At 50.0% G+C, this 22,969-nt stretch overlaps 2 protein-coding genes across 4 annotated transcripts in view; one reads left to right on the forward strand and one right to left on the reverse strand.

Moving 5' to 3' along the window:
- Positions 1-382, reverse strand: part of LOC105539880 — a 1,038-nt gene extending 656 nt beyond the window's left edge. The window contains 4 exon segments of the mRNA XM_011980340.1: positions 8-86; positions 88-143; positions 145-276; positions 335-382. Of these exon segments, the coding sequence (XP_011835730.1) occupies positions 8-86; positions 88-143; positions 145-276; positions 335-382 (315 nt within the window).
- A 358-nt stretch (positions 383-740) lies between these two features.
- The window catches only part of TWIST2 (twist family bHLH transcription factor 2), a 72,697-nt gene continuing 50,468 nt past the window's right edge, over positions 741-22,969 (forward strand). For 2 of the 3 annotated variants that reach the window (XM_011980317.1, XM_011980318.1), the window contains exon 1: positions 741-1,438. In XM_011980317.1, coding sequence (XP_011835707.1) covers positions 921-1,403 — 483 coding nt within the window. In that variant the 5' untranslated portion in view covers positions 741-920 and the 3' untranslated portion in view covers positions 1,404-1,438. Of the gene's footprint in view, positions 1,439-19,482; positions 19,749-22,969 lie in introns of those variants that run through there. The other variant, XM_011980320.1, reaches the window with a different exon arrangement.

Raw genomic sequence — 22,969 nt, forward strand, 5'->3', positions numbered from 1 at the left:
CGGGCGCGGCGGGCACCGGGCGCTCCCGCAGAGGCTCGCTGTGGCGTTGTTTTAAAGGAGTCAGAAGAAGGTTCGGTAAAGGCATCGGGCGGGGGCTCCCCAGCAAGCCCGGGTGAGAAATGGTCCCCGACATGCACGCTAGCCCGAAGGGTGGCATCTCTACGGATCTTGGCGGCATGTCCTTGGGCACGGGCGTCTCCAGGGGTCCCCGACTGTCCTTACACTGGCGGTCGGGGCACCGAGACCGCTGCCCGCGCAGCTCCCCAGACCCCAGGCCTAAGCTTGCCGGCCGCGGTGCAGACTAGCTGTGCGCCCGGGGGCGGCCAAGACCCACAGAGGTCGAGGAGGCTCCTGGCTGTGTCCTTATCTTCGGGGAGCGCATCTGGGGCTGGACTCGCTTCTCGAGCCCCTCAGGCCTAGAGAGAGACCCCCCCAAAGCCCAGTGGGGGCCGATCTCTACGTTAAGGCGCAGACAAAGCCAGGCTTGGCCAGGCCTAGGGCTCTGGGCGGCCGGAGAGTGTCCTGCGTTCGGGGTGGGGGCGCGGGCGGCGGGCGAGGACCCGGCCCCCGGGATGCCCTCCGAGGCCGGGGCCGAAGGGGGAGGCAAAACTGAAAGTGCCGCGCCGGGGGGCGGGGGCGGCCGGCGAAGGCCCCAGAACTTGTCCTGCCCCCGGCCACCGCGGCCAATCAGCGCGCCGCCCTAGCTCCTGACAACTATTTAGCAACCCAGCCCGGCTAGAGTTTCCAAAAAAGTTAGAATAACTTCCTCTCCCGGAGACCTCGGTTTTTGCACAAGCCGGCCTTGAAATCAGAGCCTTTCCAGCAACTCCGAGAGCGTGTACTCGGCGACCGCGGGCTTGGCCAGCGGCGCGCGCTCGGCGCCCCGGCGCCCCCAGCCCCACGCGCGCCGGGCGGGCGCCATGGAGGAGGGCTCCAGCTCGCCCGTGTCCCCCGTGGACAGCCTGGGCACCAGCGAGGAGGAGCTCGAGCGGCAGCCCAAGCGCTTCGGCCGGAAGCGGCGCTACAGCAAGAAGTCGAGCGAAGATGGCAGCCCGACCCCGGGCAAGCGCGGCAAGAAGGGCAGCCCCAGCGCGCAGTCCTTCGAGGAGCTGCAGAGCCAGCGCATCCTGGCCAACGTGCGCGAGCGCCAGCGCACCCAGTCGCTCAACGAGGCCTTCGCGGCGCTGCGCAAGATCATCCCCACGCTGCCCTCTGACAAGCTGAGCAAGATCCAGACGCTCAAGCTGGCCGCCAGGTACATAGACTTCCTCTACCAGGTCCTGCAGAGCGACGAGATGGACAATAAGATGACCAGCTGCAGCTACGTGGCCCACGAGCGCCTCAGCTACGCCTTCTCCGTGTGGCGCATGGAGGGCGCGTGGTCCATGTCCGCCTCCCACTAGCGCCGCGCCACCCACCTCCGGACCGGCGCGCCAGGGTAGGTGCTGCGCGCGGGACGGGCGCCCTCCGCTGCGGGGGGCGGGCGGCAGGGGCGCAGGGGCCCTGGGGCCTGCGCGTGTCTCCTCGGGAAGGCCCCGCGGGCCGCGGTGGTGTGGATGCCGTGCGCTTTTCCTCTTAGCAACGAAGGCGGGCGGGAGGGACGCTCCCAGTCCCAGGGACACTCCTGAGTGCAAACTTCCACGCGAGGGTGTCAGTTGGGAACCGGCGGACCGGTGACTTCCCCGGCGCGGTCCGAAGATACTTAGACAAATGTTCGCATATTTCATTCTCGGTGGTGTGAGGGTGTCCGTGGTTGGCGGTGGAAGGAACGGGCATCAGAAAAACCTACCGGGACCGGCCGGGGACTGGGAGATGGGGACCGGCTGCCCTTTGCGTCCGCCGCAGCGCAGGCCGCCCGCGAAGCTGCCCGAGCCGGTGGTGTCGGGCTAATGGCTTCGCTCTCTTCCCGGGCATGGGTAGAGCGCGTTCGTCGGGCGGACACTCAGATCTCCCCAGCTGCTGGCACCTGGGGTCCCCTGGCAGACCCAGTAGGCATAGAGGTGTGGGCCTGCGGCTCCAGGGTTTGCCTGGGGAGGACGAGAGGAAACTGCCCTGCGCTTCGGGGCCGGAGCAGCCGCAGGGCCGGGAGTGCCCGAGAAGGGCCCTGGGCCGAGGGCGCAGAGCCTGGAGCGCTGAAGCAGGGGGGTGGACGCAGCCGCGCGGAGCCCCAGGGCGCCCACAGGCAGGTGGAGCCGACCTAGGAGTTGGGAGCCCTGAGTCGCAACCTTGACCCTGGAGTGCCCCGGAGGGGCCCCGCCCGTGCCGCGTCCTGGGTTCAGCACCGCAGGGGTGGGCGAGGGGTCCAGGCTGGGAAGCAGGTCTGGGGGACAGGGAGGTGGTGCGCGCCGGGCCCTCCCTGCGCGAGGAGAAGGCTCGGGGGACACAGCTGCCAGGAGCACTCGAAGTTCTGGTTTCCTCTGGAAGAGCGATTAGGGCGTCCGGCACCGGGTCCTTTTCACCAGACACCTTTCAAGTCCCTTTAGACAGGCTCGAGCCACAGAGGCGCCGTCCTTTCCCGGAGGCTCGGTGAGCAGGCGAGCCCCTCTCTCATCCGCCGTCCTGGGCCGTGGAGGGGCACAGGGTTCTTTTTGCTGGGGCCGCGTTAAAAATCCTTCCTCCTTAGTATGTTTTAGTTCCTCGCACATCTTGTGATGTTTTTTTATAAAAGTCTCACACAGAAGGAATTTAGATTAATCAAGAGCACCCGGCCGCCTATTCTTCCCAAACATATCTATTTCTTTTTTTATGTGGTACTATAATATCTGCGAATGTTGTTGCCGAGGCCACGAAAAGCTGATCTAGCACAGGTGGGTTTTATTTCATTTTTTCAACTGTTATTTCGATGTCACTGAAAATTCTTTCGATGAAAGAGCCTCCTGAGATAATGATAACTGTATAGTTTTTTAAGAAGAATTTTCAGCAGAAAATAACTTGTGGGAATCTTCTCCTGTCTTTGTCAAAAACAGATGGAAAGTGTCTCAAATCACATATTTCTCTAGGGAAGTTTGGATTGGCTGAGTACTAAACGCTACAGTGGGGTAATACATTAATTCTGCTTTTCGCTGCCTAAATAATGAGCTTCCATTAGTTGCTTCCATTTATGCTTTACCTCATTCATGGTTTATAGCACATCTGAAATAAGAACAAACAGATGAGGAATGTCATCTTTTTAAAAACACACACGTTGAACCATGTTTAAGGAAAATGTCACTGTAATTATCGTTAAGACTGCCCTCCAGAAAATTACTGAAAACAAATACCAGTAGATATGATATGAGGCTGCTAGAATTTAGTAGGAACATTTAAAATTCATTTAAAAATAATTTCACGCCTCAAAACTTAGAGAATCAGCCATAGGTAACCATTAAAGATTATAGAAAAATAAAATGCAATACTTGTCATAAATAAATAAAAACAGTGCTAAGAGCTTATTTGGAAAAAAAAGTCCTTAAAAATATAATCGATAATTACACAGGTAGTGGGAGAGCTGATGATCTATAAGGAGCCTATTTATTTTTATTTTTATGTACTGGACTATAACTGAGTAGTTCAAACAAGCTAGTTTCTTTAAGTAGATACTCTAAAAGGGGAGAAAAGAAATATGGAAAAATTTTATCCATGAATGATTCTGGACACACCTTGTTTTTATTTATCAGGCACGTTAGGTAAACATCTTGTCATTCTTTTTGTTTTTAACTCATTATTCCCTGTAAGATCAATACAATTATAATTGGTTTGATTCCTGAAAATGTTGCTAAACAGCATTTGTTTTTATTTGTAGCATTTCTAAGAAGCATTAATTGTATGCATCAGTAAAGAATCTCTAGACATTTCAGTACATTGTGATTTTAATGTTTGATGTGGGATGTTTTCACATATGTGAAGAAACTGTGTTGAGACTAACAGCAGCACAAAGCCTAAGTTGTCCTTTGAAAGGAAGAGAAACACGAGAGATGGTGGAGTGCGGCTGGTGCTGATGTCTATCCTGCCTTTCTTCTTTGGCCTGGTATTTAAAAGCACAATTAGACAATAAATCAGGTGTCTTTGGCCAGTCAGTTGGATTCATCTAATGGAAAAATCTCAAAAGGATTTTTTTAGTATTCTCATTAAATGCCTGAGCCTTTGCAGCAGGGTCCTGGCCACCTGGCTTGGAGGATGGGGGAAGGTGACCATTAGTTTATCAGAAGTTTGTCCTCTTCCCTGCTGTGTGGTTAAAGAAAACATCTTCTGTAACTTCTGCAAAGTGTGCACAGATTTTCAGTAGTTTCCCTTACTCAACAAACTTTTTTTTTTCTGAGAACTTTTAGCTCCTTTGAAGAAATTGCATGACCCCTTCACCATCTAATATACGTTAGCCTTTTCCTCCCTCCTGAAAATTTACTTCTCAAAGGTGTTTGTTAACTGCTGTATTCGGGATGCTAGAAAATCAGTTCTTCGCGGAGAAGAACAGAAACGCAGAATCCCAACGGAGCTTTTGCTTGTTTAGAAGAAGTAGAATGAAAGGCTGAGCTCCCTGGAATATAAGCAATGTTTGGTTACAAAATGCCTATCAACGAGATCTGATATAGGGATTTGACCTGTTGGTGTGGGTCTTGTCCCCTTAAATATCAGCAGTCCTTTCGGCCTTGCATCAGGGAAGTCTTACTACTCATCTTGCTGGAGAGGGACTTCCTCAGACTTCAGTGTCTGTTTGAGGCCTTTTGAGATAGAATACTTCACTGAGGTTTCCTGAAACTCATATTTTCAGACAGATCTTGAGCTGCACCATGTTCTTGTCATCCTTGCTTCACTCTGTTCTGGGTAGACGGCACAGATGCCGGATTCCTTTTGCCTGGCAAAAAAATAAAAATAAAAAAATTTTAAAAACCCCACACACATAAAGTAAACTCTTTCTGAGCAGAGCACTATAACTCATAACTTTAGTTTAAATCTGGGCTTTAAAAAAACAAATATTTTAATAAGCCAATTTTAAAGGCTGAACTTTTATGACAGTTTTTAAGCTTAGTATTTATATTAATCTATTCTCACTGGTGTCTTTAAAAACCCTGTGAATGCTGGAATGTCTGTTTATGTTTGTGTCTTTTCCTGGGAAAGGATAAATGTGCTGCAAAAAGCAAACCAAATACAGAACTCTCCGCTAGCAGAGAGTTCACAAATGAGGCAATAAAATTCAAAGAAGAGATGAATAAGTTACTGTAGCCAAGGAACGGAAAACCATAAAGGAGAAACAGAATCTAATAGATGCAGACATGGATGTTTTCAAAAGTAAAGCCAAGATGAAACACTACAAACAGAAACTGATTAAAAAGATATTCCACATGGTCACCTGAGTCTACACGTGATAAAATTGCGTAGCACTAAACACACACACACACACACACACACACACACAGGAGTGCATGTAAAACCTGTGAAATCTGAATAAGGTCTGGGGATGATATTGATGCCAGTTTCCTGATTATGATAATGGTACTGTAGTTTTGCAAGATGTCATCATTGGGAGAAAGGAGTGAAGATATGAGAATCTGTGTATAATATTTCTTGCAACCTCCTGTGAATCTATAATTATCTCAAAATTAAAATAAAAAAGATATTCCACAAAAATATTAAATCTATATACTTAGATAAGCAAATTATCTAAGAAATTACTACTAAGCTTTATCTCAGAGCAATAAACTAAAAATGTGACTTGAGCAAAACTCCACATTTTTTTTCTGATGCCATTTGAGAATCTCAATATATTTCCAGTATATAACTCTTTCTGAGAAGAGCACTATAACTCATAACTTTAGTTTAAATCTGTGATTCCTTATAAGTCTTAAATAAAGAGTAGTATCCCAGAAATATGAAAGGTGAAATACCAATTATAATAGCAATACATTTATTCCTATACTAATAAAGAAAATATTTTATAAAACCTTTTGGGAAATATCTACCTTAAACTGATACCTGTGTTATATTTGCTTTTTAAGATACTAATTTTATATTAAATTTCATTAAGCATACACACACAATTCTAAAGCCAATGATTTATAAAAATTATTCACCAAGAAGTATAGAGAATGGAGTTTTCGTATTTGGAGGCAAACGCAATGACAGGGAGAGGATATAGCAGAGGAGGAAGGGGGGGAGAGAGAGAGAGAGAGAGAGAAGAGAGAGGGGGAGAGAGAGAGAGAGAGACTCAAACTCTAAGCCCTGTTATAGTTATTTGTAATCAATAGTTGTTTTAGAAACCTATTTTGTGTTTTTGTTTGGTAGTAACCCCTTGAGTGAGATTGAGTGATATTAAACTACACCTTACCTGATGCCGATTTGGAAATGAGGGTGGTAGCATTAAGAAGGTGAATTTTAAGCTGTTGTAAACTGAGGCACAGTGGGATTTCCCTTCAGTGATTATTAATGGTTGTCACTTCAAAAGGAGACTTGGATCTGAAATTGGAAAAGCCAGCACGTAACTTGATTCCAACATGAGGGAAATTTTTTAGTGTTTAGTTGAAAATAGAGTCATTTTGAACCCAAACGGTATCTGACATGCTGCAGGTATCTGGGCTATTTCATCCACAACTGCGATGTTTAGAATAATATGATGATCCTGTGATTATGAGGATGCCAGAGCATGATGGCACGAGCTGAGTGCAGTGTCTGCTGGGGCTGTCCCTCACTGAGCAGTTTTCTATCATAATATTGTTTTCCTCTGTTATTTGACCAGGGAAAGATTTCGATGACCCAGCTTCTCTCGAAGCCTCATGTAGAACTATAGTTTTACTTCTCAGATCCTATGAGCAATGCCTTTAAACTTAGACATCTCTCTCTTTTCTTTAGTTCAGAATTTCCCTTCACTGAAATGAAAGACAGGGTTGAACTCAAAAGAGCTTTCAGTTATCAAATTCGATTATCCTGGAAAATACTCCTGACTTTTTAGTTCACATTCTGCCTTAAAAAAATAGCCATCAGCATCTTCTGGGAGGAAATGGTAAATTGTGTTATGCGGTCTGGCATTAGATTCCTATTTCTCGCTGTCTAATTTGACGGGCAGTTCACCTCTGTGTTTCTCGATGTGCAGGTCTGGTGTGTGACTGACGGGAGAGATCTGGGCAAACCCCTTGATTTGTATTAACCCTTCGAGCTTGACTAAACATCAGACCCCACCCTGCGGCTGAGGTTTGTGGTGTGGTCACAGGCAGAGCCTTTCCGGAGCGCCAGGCAGAGCAGTTCCCCCAGGAGGGGCTAGGGCAGCTTTTTAGCCTTTTGCTGTGAGAGGGGAGGGTTATAGACCGTTTTACCATCTTCCCCGTGGAGAAAAAATGGAAACTTTCGTCGTTACTACTGTTTTTCTATTGCTTTCCAGACAAAATGCCACCCTAGCATTTCTGTTAAATCTCTGTAAGTAAATGCCCCTGCTGAAGGGTGGAGAAATGTTGGCCTGCTTCCGAGGCAGGGGCTCCATGAGGGACAGCTTGGAGCATGAACAACCTCCTAAAAGAAAGCACAGGCCAGTCATGTACAATCTCGGGCTCTGCTGCCACGGTGGCTTTCTTTGTCTGTTCTACGTTGAATTAGCATTCTGTATGTGAAAATGCAAGCAGGCAGCGTTTTCTTTTAATCACGAGATCTGGAAGTACCGTTTCCTTTCCTTCATCTCTGCTCTTTGAGTGGTTCGTGTGGCCGGTGCGCAGAGGGCTCGGAGTCGCAAGCCGGCTGCCTGCGTGGACCCCCTGGACCTGTTGCTTGTCCTTTACTTCCACAGCTCAGATTTTTAGCTCGACGGAAGAGTGCGCAGGCGTGGCGCGAGCTGGCCTGCAGGGCTGGCAAAACCCGTACCAACTGGATCCCTTCCGGAAAGTTTGTGTGAACTTTAAATCTCAGTCTCAAGGAGATTGCTTTGTCTTGATACGTAACAGAATAAGGCAGTTATCATTTCTTTGGGAAAGGCCTAAAATACTGCAAATTGGAAGGGAAGGGAAAGGAAGGAGGAGAAGGCAAACTCTTCTTCCTCCAACCGGGCGTCAACACATCTCTGCTCACATCATTGACACTAATGGGCGAACAACGTCTTCGTGGAGGATTAATTTTCCTGAAATCAAATAATCCAGATTGCATACTACATGTATACTGCTTTCTAACTATTCAAAATCTTCAGCATATGCCCAGCCGCCTGGCTTTCCTCTCTTCCATGATAATCTGCATGTGTAGATGGGAAGCCAGGAGAGAAAGATCTGATCACTTCGCCTTCTTTTTTCTGTCTGGTGAACATTTCCTCTCCAGCAAATCTTTCCTACTGCTTCCCCCAAACCAGCACATACTCTTATACATTCTTTAGTTGGAACAGCATCTTTTAAAAAATGATTCACTGAAGTCCACTTGAGGTTTCACTTTATAAAAAAGTAACAGAGGAAGAACGAGAAGCCCACCATCAGGTCCCGTGAGAGCTCACACGTGGAAATATAGACTGTAAATACAGAATGGCCGAGGACCCTCTGAGGGACGCGCATCTAGGGGCTCCTGAAGCCTCGTGCGGCCCATCGATGTGTGCTCAGCACCCCTGCCTCAGTGTGTGCTTGGCGACTCCTCCCCTTCGTGGGCTCACGTTACTGTTTTCTAAAAGTATTGTTTCACTGATACCAGAACAGAAGTGCCCCACACAGATATCTGTACCCTAAGAATCCCAAGGTGCCCTGTTTTTGTTGACTTCTCTCATGCAGGCAGCATTTTCTTTTAATCACGAGATCTAGAAGTACCGTTTCCTTTCCTTCATCTCTGCTCTTTGAGTGGTTCAGTGTGTGCTTCAATGACCCCCAAACTCTGTGGGGGCCGTGCGGTGGCTGTGGCAGAGGGGGTGCATCCAGGACTGGCGTTTTATCGCCCCCGAGGTAGGGCCAGGAGAGAGCTTATCTTGAGGTCCCGTCTTGTGTGACTGCGAAGGTGTTAATAGGCAGGGTCCAGGTGGCCCATGCGAGCCGGGAGCATTGGAAGGGTAGAATTAACTGAAGGGCATTTTACTGGTTGCTAAATTATTGCTAATTCCAAAACTTTCCTTCGGACTATTTTTTTCTGAGAGTAGGATTTTCTTCTAATTAAACCACAAGCAAAAGATGAGCACAGTTACTCAACTCTCTGCTCGTTTCCATGTTGCTGTATGTCATCTCCTTTCTTGTTTTACTGCAGTTCGCAGGTGAATAATATCATGTAATTTCAGTGTGGAACAATGTAATTTCCATGTGCGTCCCCAGCAACCCCGTATACATTAATCTATCATTTATAATTTGTAACATGGAAAAGTTTTTTTTTTTTTTCATGAAGGACAAAGTAAAAGGGAAGATTGGGTTGTGAACAGGTCAAGTGATATTTAAAGAATTTCACAAGGGATCAGGGCTGCGGAAGGGACTCAGGTCCCTTAAGAACAGGTCCCATTCTGTATTTATCTCTAGGCTTGTGTCAGGGCCGTGTGCCTCTCTCTGCTGCTGACCACGGGAGACCCAGCACCTCTTCCTCAGTGTCCCTCAGAGACCTGGAAGACAGCGGTTTTTTCAGAAAAAGCACCCTTCCTGCCATTCTCATAAAAACAACACTGTAAAAATCCAGCAGGGTCCCTCCACACTGCCGCAATAATGCCACGAGGGAGGCCGCCACAGACATAGTGACTTGAAAAGGCCCTCAGGTGCCTTCCCCTCCTGTTTGGTCCCAGGCATCAACACTGCCCAGCAAGGTGCCTCAAAGAAGCCCCAGAGGGGCTCTGCCTCCGAGGGCCCTGTGACAATTGCAGGTGATTCAGTTGCCAGAGAAAGCAGAGGCCCCCAGAGGAAGGTGGTCAGGGGGCCATCTATTGTGCCTGGGGTCAAGGACCGCTGGAGGGAGCTTGGGTTGGCCTGGGACTGTTCAGGGGAGGAGCGCCATGGGCATGGTGCTCCTGCATGACGGGAGGGCCATCCCATGACAGAGGAGGGGAGCAAGAGGAAGGACGCTGCTGGCTGTTTGCAAGTAACTGTCCCACCACTCTGGCACTTCCCTGGTCCCTGAGGCTGGATGGGCCTTGGAGCCCATCTTCGCTGAGGCCCAAGTCACCCATCAGGTCGTGTTGATGAATGTCTGAGCATGAGCCCAGCACGGCTCAGTATTTGCCAAGGTTAAGGAAAGGAAGTGGTAACTCAGCACTGATTTCCTCCCCCTGGATTTAATAGTGATAGATCTAAACCTGCAGTCAGATACCACTTTAAAAGCCTCAGCTCCTCTAAAGACAGCTTCCAAGAGAAGATTATGCCAGGCCGCCGCTGAGGTTTGCAGACGAAGCAGAACCAGCCCTGCCTTTGCTGAGAGAAGCCAAACGACCATCTTGTCCGTCTCTTAAAGCATCCTTCTGCTTGAATGGCAGCGCTCTTTGAACAGAGATAAAATATTACATTGAGGCTGGGCAAAGTGGCTCATGTCTGTAATTCCAGCATTTTGGGATGCCAAGGTGGGCAGATTCCCTGAGATCAGGAGTTCGACATCAGCCTGGCCAACATAGTGAAATCCTAGCTCTATTAAAAATACAAAAATTAGCCCGGTGTGGCAGCACACGGCTGTAATCCCAGCTACTCAAGAGGCTGAAGCAGGAGAATCACTTGAACCCAGAAGGCAGAGGTTGCAGTGAGCTGAGATCGCGCCACTGCACTCCAGCCTGAGCGACAAAGTGAGATTTCGTCTCAAAACAAACAAACAAACAACAGGCAAACAAACACCATACATTGGGCACTTGACAGACTTTGTCCTCCCGGCTGGTTCCTCCAAAGCCAACTGGCCTGGGCATTCTCTGTACCAGGCTCTTGGACAATCAGCTTGTGTTGTACCATTTCCTGAAAGTTGCAAATATTGTTCAATGTTAATTACATAATTTCACTTTTTCTAACCAGAAAGAGGAAAAGGGAAGTGGGGAGACAGAAAGTGAAGCTGGTGTGCATTTCTGGCTCCCTGGGCACACCCACTGGGCTTTCTCCTACTTGGTTCATCACAATGTGAAACCATAATTAACTAATTCTTAGAACTTTTAAATGCTTGTGACTATACATGATCGGTGTGACTCTCTACAACAGATTTTGCAATTAATTTAAGTCGCTGTTTCTGGAATAAATCATATCTGACTCTTCCCTTTAGTAAGCTTTTCTGAGGTGGTATTTTTCTAATTTGGGACATTTTAATTAGGCAGAAACCAAAGGCTGTTGACTTTGTGAGAGGCAAGCTAGCTCCCCAAGTGACTGTCTTGGGCAGAACCCATTGTCTTGTGTCTGGGGGATCCACGGTCCAGAATAAGACTTAACTGAAGTTAAGCGTGGCATGGAGAACACTTTTCTGCTCTCAGCCTTGCAATTTCTGAGACAAGTAATGGCCTCTCTGGGCCTCAGTTTCCCCGTCTGTAAAATAATGGACTAAGTTTCTGATAACCCTCTGGCTACTGGAATTCTAAGAGCCGATACAACCCTGCAATTCCACTGCTGGGTGTATACCCCAAAACATTGAAAACAGGTGTTCAAACAAAAATTTGTACATGAGTGTTCATAGCAACATTATTCACAATAGTCAAAGGATGGAAACAACAAGGTGTCCATGAACTGAGGGTCAGTAAAACATAGCCCATCCATACAATGGAATCTAATTCAGCCATAAAAACAAATGAGGCTGGGCACAGTGGCTCACGCCTGTAACCCCAGCACTTTGGGAAGCTGAGGTGGGCAGATCACCTGAGGTCAGGAGTTCAAGACCAGCCTGGCCAACACGGTGAAACCTCATCTCTACTAAAAATACAAAAATTAGCTGGGCGTGGTGGTGGGCGCCTATAATCCCAGCTGCTAGGGAGGCTGAGTCAGGAGAATTGCTTGAACCCGGGAGGCAGAGGTTGAAATGAGCCGAGATCGCGCCACTGCACTCCAGCCTGGGCAACAAGAGCAACACTCTGTCTCAAAAAAACAAAACAAAACAAAAAGTGTAGTATGTGCTACAGCATGAATGAACCTTGAAAACATAATGCTAAGCTCAGGAAGCCAGATGACTACATATTGTGATATTTGGGATTTCATTTATATGAAATGTCCCAAATAAGCAAATCCATACAGGCAGAAAGGAAACTGGAGGTTTCTAGGGCTTCATGGGAGGAGATATGGGGGGGTGAGTCCTGAACAGGTGTGGAGTTTCTGTGTGGAACAATACGAAATGCTCTGGAACTAGATAGTGATGATGCTTTCCCAACAAGGTATATGCACTTAATTCCACTATACTTTAAAAGCTCAAATGATAAAGTTTATATTATGTGTATCTTACTACCATCATCAAAAAAAAAAAAAAAAAAATCCTACTTCCCAGACGATGTGCATCTCTGGTAACTGAAGTGCTTATTTGGAGGTGGAGGGGCTAAGGGGCTAAGCGTTCACCCATCCCTCACTTTTCGGAGACCTTATCCAGTTTATCCTCCTGCTTCAGCGCTTATCTGACTATTCTAGTTGTGCCTAAGAGCATTTTCCTTTCGACCTCTAGTTCCTAATGTGTTTATTCACACACACACACACACACACACACACACACATGCATGCACACGTGGCAACAAGAGCATCAAACAATTCTGAGGCACGCTGTTTCTTTTGCCTGCCCTCCGCTTTTTGTGGTATGTCGATTACACCTCTTGAAGCCTCTCCACAGTAGACTGAGTTATCACACTCTGGGGGCCAGAGGCGGAGAGGGATTGACTCTAAGCCTCCATGCCGCTCGCAGTCAGCCCCTAGAGGAGAGCCAGGAGCATTTGCCATATCTGTAGTGGGGGTGTCTGGTACCTGACGGGAAGACGCACAAGGGTGACCCGTGAGTGCGCACCACTCGCCTCCATCAGCAGGCTGTCCACAGCCCAGGGCTCGTCTGCCTGCTCGGTGGACCACTTCAGGCTGGTTCTGGGCTCAGAGGCCCTTAAGGAGTTGGTGCCACCTCCAGAGTCATGGGATTCCTGCTCTTCATGTGTGCAGGTGCTGCTCCCAGAAGACAGGGAGATACCGGGAGACACAGGGAGGGTGGCACTAAATCGTTCAGCACCAGTTGTGTGTTTTCCTTTGGTTGCTCATTTTTCTTTTCTTCCTCCCTGATCTGTGCACCCTTTACATGGTCCTCAGCCACCTGTGTTTGAGACACTGTCAAAACTGCCCAGAGCTGCTCTGAGTGCTCCCTCAGCTATGACCCCATCCTGTTTCTTTTTAAGACATCATCACCTTTAAGACATCATCACCTTTGTGGCATTATTCAGTCAGATTTTGAGACACTTATAGAAGCCGCAAAGATGGTGTTGGGCTCCAGGATTGTTTGAATTTTCAGAATCCAGACTGAGGGCTCAGGAGAACTTGGAGCAAATCCCAAAGGATCTCACCAAGGGTCAAGTTGCCAAAAGCAGATAAGAACTGTTCTGGGCCAGGCATGGTGGCTCACGCCTGTAATCCCAGCACTTTGGGAGGCCAAGGTGGGTGGATCACCTGAGGTCAGGAGTTCGAAACCAGCCTGACCAACATGGCGAAACCCTGGTTCTACTAAAAATACAAAAATTAGCTGGGCGAGGTGGTGGGCATCTGTAATCCCAGCTACTCGGGAGGCTGAGGCAGGGAAATTGCTTGAACCTGAGAAGCAGAGGTTGCAGTGAGCCGAGATTGCACCACTGTACTCCAGCCTGGGCAACAGAGCGAGACTCCATCTCAAAACAAACAGACAAACAAACAAAAACTGTTCCGTGTGATGCTGCTGTTCCCCCATTCCCAGTCCCATTGCTGAGCAAAGAGAAAGCCACCAGGGAGGAGGCGCAAAGGGAAAGAGATTCCCAAAAGCCGCGGAGAGAGAGGACTCCAGATGGAGATGTGAGGACTGGACGCTGGGGCCCTGGTTGCTTCCTTAGTTAAGTTGTGCAGTCGGCTTGATAGGAACATGGGTCATCCTCAAGCCAGACACATCTTGGTCTCATGGCCCCCATCAGTCACCGCCGCAGGGGTTCTTCCCGCAGCTGCCGGGGCGCGGAGCCCAGCTGCTCTGATTCATTAGCACGTTATTCACGTTTGTAGCACAGCACACTTGCTCTTCCTGGGGGAAGCTCTGCTCTCCTTTCTGGCCACTTCTGCTTCGTAGTAACTACATCAGAGGCTCGGCCATGTCCAGCCCGTGCTCTGTATGCTTGGGGGGACACTGGAGCCAGCGCCCAGTGAGTTTGGGTAACTAGAAACTGTACCTCCATCATTGATTTTCCAGCTGACTTTCAGAGACACCATCTGGATGCTCTGAGCCAAGTTGTCACCCTTAGGCTTCCGGGACACAGTGTCCCTCCCTTATCCCCTCCACTCCTCCTCCCAGTCCTTCTCACTATCCCTGAAGGCCAGACCTTGGTGTCAGAGAATGCACTGAGTCAGCATCCCTTTTAGCACACCTGCCACCACCTGACTAACAGCAAAGACAGGCTTCCTGGTGAATCCCGTCACAGCCGTCTCGCTTATCCATGGTTTCACTTTTCGAAGTTTCAGTTACACACAGTCAAACACAGTTCAAACTCATTAAATGGAAAATTCCAGAAAAAAAATTGATATTTTAAATTGCACACCATTCTGATAAGTTTTAAATTGCATACCATTCTGAGTATCTTGATGAAATCTTGAGCTGTCCCGCTCCGTCCCACCCGTCTCTCAGTCATCATATAGAAAAAACATATAGTATATATAGGGTTCGGTACCATCCTTGGGATCAAGTGTCCACTGGGGGTCTATAATTTCATCCCACTGAGGTGCCATGGCCCAAGCCAGCAGGGACAGTCGCTCACAGCTGTGGACGGAACACCACAGCCACGCTGTGGACGGAACACAGCAGGACATCAGGCCAGTGTCTTAGAGGTGGCAGTGGTGAACATCCAGTGAGCTGAAGTGGCGTTTACTAATGCAGGCCCTTCCTACGATCTACTTCCAAAAGCTGACCATTCCAAGTCCAGCAATCATAAATAAAATAGCAAAAGAATAACTGACCAAATTAAAATTTCAACTTTTATATACCAAATAACTATGACAACCAAAAATTTTTAAAGAACCAGGAAGAAAATATTTACAATCTATTTTGCAATGGGTTAATGTTCTTACTAGAAAAAAGGCCTTTAAAAAATTTAAAAAGACAATAACCCAGTAGGAAATATGGGCAAAAAATATAAATTTGTAAAAGGAGAAATTCAGTTGTCCAGTAAACACATGAAGGGTTGAATTTCAACAATAATCCAAGGAATTTGAAATAAAACAGAAGGATACTATTTTTATTAAATTGGAAAAAAATACATAATTACCATCCCCAGTATTGAGGAAGGTAGGGGAACCAGGCTATCCTATTTGCCAGAGGGAAGAAAAACTGCACAACCTTTCTAAAGGAATTTCGATAGTAGGTAAGAAAAGATCTAGGACTGAAAATACCCTTTGCATGAACAATTCCACTTCTAGGAGTTATCTTAAGTGAATAATAGCAGCGTTGCCTAGCAACAAAGAAATTCGTATCAGCTTCATTAAGATTGGTGAAAAAATTAAAATGTCCTGGGTAATAGGTGGGATAAACTCTGCTTGGTGCATATGCTGGAACACTATACAGTTAGCAAGTGTGTGTTTCAGTGGATGTTTAATAAAGTGACGGCCATGATTGCAGGATGGAGCAGTTCATACGATCTCAAGCTGGAAAATCGAAGTGTGTGTGTGCATGCATGGGTGTGTTTGTCTAGAGAGAAAGCGGCAAGAACGAATGTCTCTGGACCAAAAGTTGATGAAAGAGCTTCCTTTCCTTCGTTTTTTTTTTTTTTTTTTTTTTTTTTTAAATTTCTAGATTTTCCACAAATGCCCTGTATCACTTCGGCAATTTGAGAACACAAATCCAGAGGTGCCCACTGCTTTGTAAAGATAGTGTGGCAGGCACATGCTGACCGACCCTCCCTCCAGAGAAGGGCAGCTACTCCCAGTCCCATCATAAGGCGATGCAGTGAAAACACAGCTGCCGCCCACATAGGAACGTCCTCACCGGAACCCCCACTCGGTGTTATGACTTAGGTTCTTGCTAAAGTGATATAAAAGAGTGGCCTTCAAAATATATTTTTGTATCTTCTGCAGTCTACATTAAAGATGCCCATCCATCGTTTTCACAAGAGGCCTTTCACGTTAGGATAATTTGGAAAGATGCATCGGAATGTGCCAGCGCGGCCTCCCTGTGGAGCTGGCGGCGTCCTTTGGCAGTGAGGGCTGTGCGGTCTCTGCCCTTCCGGCTCGCCTTTACCCGCTGGGCAGTTCCCGAATGGTGCTTCGTGATGGGACCGGCATTCATCCCCACGCTGTTAGATGTCAGCATCCTCATTTCTTCTGCCTTTTTTTCACTCCTCTACATATTTGGGGATAGCTGTTGTTAGTCATAAACCACTTCAGCTTTGGGGAAACAAGTGGGAAAAAACCACAATGAACTCCTTAGCTGTTCCCCGAACCCAAGTTGAGAAGAGGTGCTTGGACCCCGACTCACTCAGTGGAGCTAGAAAAAGCCCTTTCTTAGCTACTAGAGACACTCTATTCACTTTTTACCAGGATCAAAAATGAAAACCACGCGTCCCCCTGGCCTTGTATGATGAATGACAAATGTGTGGGACTGAGGAGAGGTCGGCCGTAGAGTGGGTCTACCCCCTGCCCCGGGGCATCCCTGTGTGCCAGCTTCTCCAGAACCTACAGGGAGGAAGCACCGGGCCGCACCTCCCCGGAGGCTGGAGACCAACCAGGCACAGAATCTCTCGTTTCCTTTCAGATTCTTCGCCATAATCTAATTTTTGTAAGCCTGTCTTCCTTTATGCCCTGGGCTACGTTTGACGCATATTTCTGGCAAATTCTGAGACCACCCTTGCCAGATGACCAAATCCTTTTCGGAGAGATGACTGAAATGCTTGTAAGTTTCCATCAGCATTGGGGGAAGGGGCTGGAGGTGAGGGGGGACCTCTCGGGCTGTGCTGTGGTGTCCTCTCTTCTCCACATTACACCCCCAGCACGCGACTGTGAGCGGCGATCGGGGCCTGATCCTCAGTTCGAAGACACAGATGTTCACTGCTGTAAAGACATAAAGAAACCAAGAGGTTAACGGCCAGGGTTAGTCCCCACCGCGGGCCTCCTGCATGAATCAGAGCCGACTGGGAGCAGGAGTGACTCAGAGCCACGGCTTTTTGTCTTCTGGCTGTGCAAATAAACAGAGCAGGAAGGTTTGAATGGGCCAGGCCTGGAGCAGAGAGCAGGGTTGGAGGCGGCTCCCAGTTCCAAGGCGCGCCCCACCCGGCCCCCAGGCCAGGTCAGCCTGGGGAGGGGAGAACTAAGGGCACGAGGCAGCCCACCCAACCCGGCCAAGACCAGCAGGACAGGGGCCCAGAGGCTTGTACCCCCCAAGGTGCGGGGGGAGAGGAGGTGGGAGGGTGCGGGGCCTTGGCTTGCTCTGTGGGGACGCTGCCCTGGGGTCCACCCTGCCCCTGGATCCACTTGGTATAGGCACCCACCAGGCCTGCACCCTGCCCCTTGGAAACACCCGTGGAGCTGTCCCCTTCTCTGAGCATCTGTGAGGGGTTTTCCTCCCTTAGGGCCCCCTGGAAAGTTCACAGTGCAGGGTGTGTAGTCGGGCCAGGCCTGGAGATCCTCCAGGAGCAGAGAGCTCTGGAAGGCCTGCAAGGCGGTACCCGGAGGATGCGTCTGCTCTGAGGGTTGGTGGGCCCTGCCACCCGCGGGGCCTCTGCTCTCCCCTGCAAACGATGGCAAAGCCACGCTACGTCACTCCGCTCGTGGAAAATCCACAGCAAGCATACGCCAGCACTGGGCAAGCAAAATTATTTTCATCCTCAGAATGGCCCACTGAGCTGGGTGCTTTCACCCCCATTTCACAGGGGGGAAACTGAGGGACCTATGTCACTCCTCAGCTGAGGGCACAGACAGAGCAGTGGGCAGAGCCAGGAAGCAAACCCAGCCAGTCCGATTGTCTAAAAAATGAAATTTTTCCTTCCATGCCGAGTATGACCCCGTCCTACTGAGTTGGGTCATTACGTCAGGGCTCTCTGCTTCAAACGATGGTGCACGGGGACCTCCCCATGCAGCAGGGAGTGCCCCGGAGAGTGCGGGGGGCCTGGATCCAGCCGGGCGCCTGTCGGCATTCCTACAGCCCTGCAGTCTGCTCTCACGTGCTCCTGAGTCGGGAGCAAGGCCTGAGGCACTCGTGTCAGGTTTCCCCGTGGGAGGTGGAGTAGCTTCAGCCTGGGCACAGGAGCCTCCAGGTCCAGAAGTGAGCAGCTCAAACCCCTGCCCTACACGTGTCACCCCCTGGCATCTCCTGGCTCTGGGTGGCCCAGCCACATGCCTGCAGGTTGAGTCTGAATTTGCAGGTCCAGGACCAGCTGTGCCATCTGCTCTTTTGAAGCTTTTTTCTTTTTTTTTTTGCTGTGGCATTAGATGGGCATCCCCTAACCCAGAGGACCCTCACTACCACTGCTCAAAGGTCCCTTCTCGTATGTGGCGTCAGTGAACACGCCAGTTTAGATGCTCTCTGTAGGTAGGGAGCAATCCCCACGGTCTGTGCCATGTCACCCTGTGTGGTGGAAATGCCACTCGCCGTGATGAACCCTTTCCAGTCACTCCACTGTGCAGTGCCTGGCCGGGGCCGGCTTGGCCCTTCTTCCTGGTCCCATCTCCTGGGATCTGCTGTCCCCTCTTCAGGCCCTTCTTTGCATGGTTAGCCTGGGGTGCCTTTCCCAGTCACTGACCTGACTCCATCTCTTAACCTGTTAATGGAATAGCGTGAACGACGCACCCCACACCGCATCTGGCATTACCCAAGCCCACTGAATGTAGGTTCCTTTACCCACATTTCACCTGCTGCCAGTGGGATGGCCAGGCCTGCCAGGCACCGCCCAGGTTCCCCATGGCATGGGCCCTGCCTGCTCTCCTGTGAGCTGCCTCTGAGCCCTGGGCACCCTCGGTGGTGAGCTCCCCAGGCCAAGAGCGTGTCTGTCCTTTTCACCCAGTACCAGCACTTCGAGCAGTTAGTAAGAACTCGGTGAGGGGTGAGCAAACCCACCTGCTTGTCCTTCAAGCGTGGCGCCTTCGGCCGGGTGCAGCGACTCACACCTGTCATCCCGGTACTTTGGGAGGCCGAGGCGGGCAGATCACGAGGTCAGGAAATCAAGACCAGGCTGGCCAACATGGTGAAACCCCGTCTCTACTAAAAATAGAAAAATTAGCTGGGCACAGTTGTGCGTGCCCGTAATCCTACCTACTTGGTAGGCTGAGGCAGGAAAATTGCTTGAACAAGGGAGGCAGAGGTTGCAGTGAGCTGAGATCACGCCACTGTACTCCAGTCTGGGTGACAGAGCAAGACCACCATGGGGAAAAAAAAAAAAAGCGTGGCGCCTTCATGTTCCATGCCTTCACGCTGCTCTCCTTCGGCTAGAATCTCCTCTATGCCCGCCAGGACTGCCTCCAGCATCCCCTCCTTGGGGAGCCTCTAACCACCCCTCCTGGTGGCATTTGTGATGACTCCTGAGGCCTCGTACATCCCCTAGCAGCCTGGTAACTGCGACAGTTTGTCTGCCTGTCACCCCGGGAGCACCTTCAGGACTGTGTCCTTGTCCTGTGTCCAGATGCCTGGCTCAGCCCATGCCCTGCACAAGTTGGGGTCATGGAGGGAGCCTCTGTTTCCCCACCAAGTACGCAAAGAAACTACACTGTGTCTGATGCAAGCGCATGTTTTCTGTGCATCTGTGATTTACAATTCCCTGGCTACCTTCCTAGCAGAACACACCTGGCAGCCTGGGGGTCTCGTGTTTGCCCCAAACAGAGGAGCCAGCCTCTTGTTTGGAGGGCTTTTTCCATTCTAGAAGCCAGCAGCTGGAGGGAAGGAGGCTGGCTGTAACATTGGAAGGGCCACAACCCCCGAATTTCTTCTGCAGAGGAAAGGAGGTAGAGGTCGAGAAAGAGAGGGAGAGGGAGGCAGGGAGGGAGGGGGAGGCCACTGTACAGCCTAGCCTGGAGGCGTCCCGGGGGAAAGTGATTCATCTGATCTGGGATGGAAGATTATTTTGGGGAGTAAAATGCCCTGCCTCCAACACACACACACACACACAAAAACACACACACACACACACACACACACACACACACACACGCGCTCCTCAGTAAAATGCCCAGTCCTCGCCAGGCTGTCTGTAGTGGCTCTGGGGGTAGGGGCACAATAAAGAGAAGTCCCAGCCAGCTCCCGGGGCGGTGTGGGCTGAGGAAGAGGCTGGGAGGAGAGAGCTGTGGCTGGGAACCCTTCAATAAACAGGAAAGAATATTTTCCCTTGGCACAAGCCTGGCATGGAGGAGCTGTCAGCAAGCAGGCGTCCGAAGATTGAGATCACAGAGGGGTGGCTGAGGCCGGGGAACGGGCTGGATGCAAGGCGGATGCCGCATGGAGCCCTTAGGTATTGAGTGCCCTGGAATTAGAAACTGAAAAGGCAGTCATGTCCTCATCAGGAAGAAATCGGCGGCGAGTTAGGAGGCCAGGAGGGTAGCAGCTCTTCACAGAGCTGAGGGGAGTCCCTCGATGGCAGGAGGGAGAGAAGTGGGAGGCAAAGGCTGGGGATGGCCAGGTGGCCCTGGGACCAGCAGAAGGAGCGGGCAGGCTGAAGAAAGTGTTGGGGCAGAGACTGTGGTCAGCAGAAGGCATGAGAGGGGCCACCCATCTGCGTGGAGTGAGGCTTGGGAAACGTGGAATGAAAGAAAGATAGAAAAAATGAATGCAGTGTAATGGAAGTTCCAAGGAAAACTGCGGTTAGGAAGGTGGCTGGCATTCCAGAATTACCTCTCTGACCAGTGCAGTGACCCACAAAGACGGCATCCCTCAGACATCAGCCCCGTGCCCTGGGTTCCCTCTGGGTGCACCTGCCCAGGTGGTCAGGCTTTCTGCACGTGGCTCCCAGGGGCTCTGCTGAGAAGCCCTTAGACATCGTCTAGTACAGCCCCTGGGCCCTCTCTGGGGTGCAGATGAGCTGGTAAGCTCCAGGCCTCAAACCCGACTCCCCAACTGCCAGGAGCCCCCCGCCCTCCAACCTGCCCTGGTAAACGATCGGCTTCTGTCCAGATGACACAGCTAAGCAGCGTTTGGAAGAACAAAAAACAAAACCCAAGCCTGCCCACTTCGGACAGGGGCAGGGTGGAGAGTCTCAGTGGGGGACGGGTGACTGGCTAAGTCAGGCAGACTCAGGGGGCATGGCCAGGTGGATCCCGGTCTCCTCCCATTCTGCATCATTCTATGGGACCACAGGAAACCAAACTGGCCCTTCTCGAGACAGAGACACAAGATGGCTGTTTCCCACAGTGGACACCAAGCAGCCCTGGCTGTGACTGTGTCTGTGGGACAAGTTGTGTTCCGAGGTTGGTAACTCTCCGGGATCACCTGCCGCCACCATGACCAGTATCCTCTGTTGCCCACACACCCAGGCATCGCTGGCAGGGCTGAGTGTGGTGCCAGTGTGGGCTGATCCACGGGCATGGCAGGGCCGGGACACAAGTCCACGGCTCAGCAAGGCTGGAGGGACTGCTGCTCGCCAGCCGGTGCAGGGGCTTATGTCCATTTGATTATCAGATGGTCCAGTGATGAGGGTGGCATCCACCTGCATTCTCTCGCATTTTCTAGAGGAAGGAAGTTCATCTCAGAGGGGTCAGTTGGCATCGGTGGCTGGGCTGTGAAACAGTGTCATCCGCATCAGCATCAGACAGCAGATGGCACGGGTAGGCGTGTGGGCAGCAAATGCTTGGCAGTTTAAGTGGTTTCCTTGCAAAGGACAAGGCTGGGGAGGATGCCACTGAGAGAAAGGCATCGACTCCTGCAAAACCCGCTTCCGAAGTGAGCAACGTGGACTTGTTTGCACAGAATGGGAAATACGTCCAAGTGCGGCGAGGAGTACTTTAAAGAAGGGATTTCACAAGCAGTGCTGGCACAGGCCACTGCAGCTTGTTTACTGCCACGGAGATGGAATTTCATACTTTCAAAAGGAACAATCTGGGATCTCTCAATAGAACTTCCAGGGCACAGGGAAGGAAAACAAAAATAGACAAATGGGACTATGTCAAACTTCAAACCTCCTGTGTGTGGAAGAACACAATGGTGAAAAGACAATCTGTGGAATGGGAGAAAGTATGAACAGATTATCCATGTGATAGGAGAGCACTATCCAGAAGAGATGCAGGACTCCTACGATTCAACAATAAAAATTAGATAGCCTGAATACAAGTAGGCAAAGGCCTTAAATAGACATTTCTAAAAGATGATATACAAATGGCCAGCAAGCACATGAAAAGATGCTTGACATCACTACCCATCAGAGAAATGCAGACCCAACCAGAAAGAGGCCCAGCTCACACCTATGAGGTTGCCTGCTCATGCCTGCAGTCCCAGCACTCTGGGAGGTGAGGAGGGAGGATTTCTTGAGGCCGAGAGTTTGAGGCCAGTCTGGGCAACATAGTGAGATGCTGTCTCTACAAAAATGAAAATAAAACAAATAGCAGGGCATGGTGGCTGTGCCTATAATCCTAGCTACTTGAGAGGCTGAGGCGGGGAGGATCACTCGAGGCCAGGAGATTGAGGTTACAGTGAGCTATGCACACCACTGCACTCCAGCCTGGGCAACAGAGTGAGACCCTGTCTCAAAACAAACAAACACAGAAAATACATGTTGGTGAGGATGTGGAGAAGTTGGAACCATTGAGCACTGCTGGTGGGAACATAAACCAGTGCCATAGAGCACAGTATGGAGGGCCCTCAGAAGCAAAACGCAGACCAGTGCCATAGAACACAGTATGGAGGACCCTCAGAAGCAAAACGCAGACCAAATAAACTGTGATGTGACACAGACGCACCACACACCCCACACACATCCCACACACAAACCACACACCCCACACACTCCACACACCCC

This window comes from Mandrillus leucophaeus, unplaced genomic scaffold (genome assembly GCF_000951045.1).
Source record: "Mandrillus leucophaeus isolate KB7577 unplaced genomic scaffold, Mleu.le_1.0 Scaffold21, whole genome shotgun sequence".
NCBI classification, from domain to species: Eukaryota; Metazoa; Chordata; class Mammalia; order Primates; family Cercopithecidae; genus Mandrillus; species Mandrillus leucophaeus.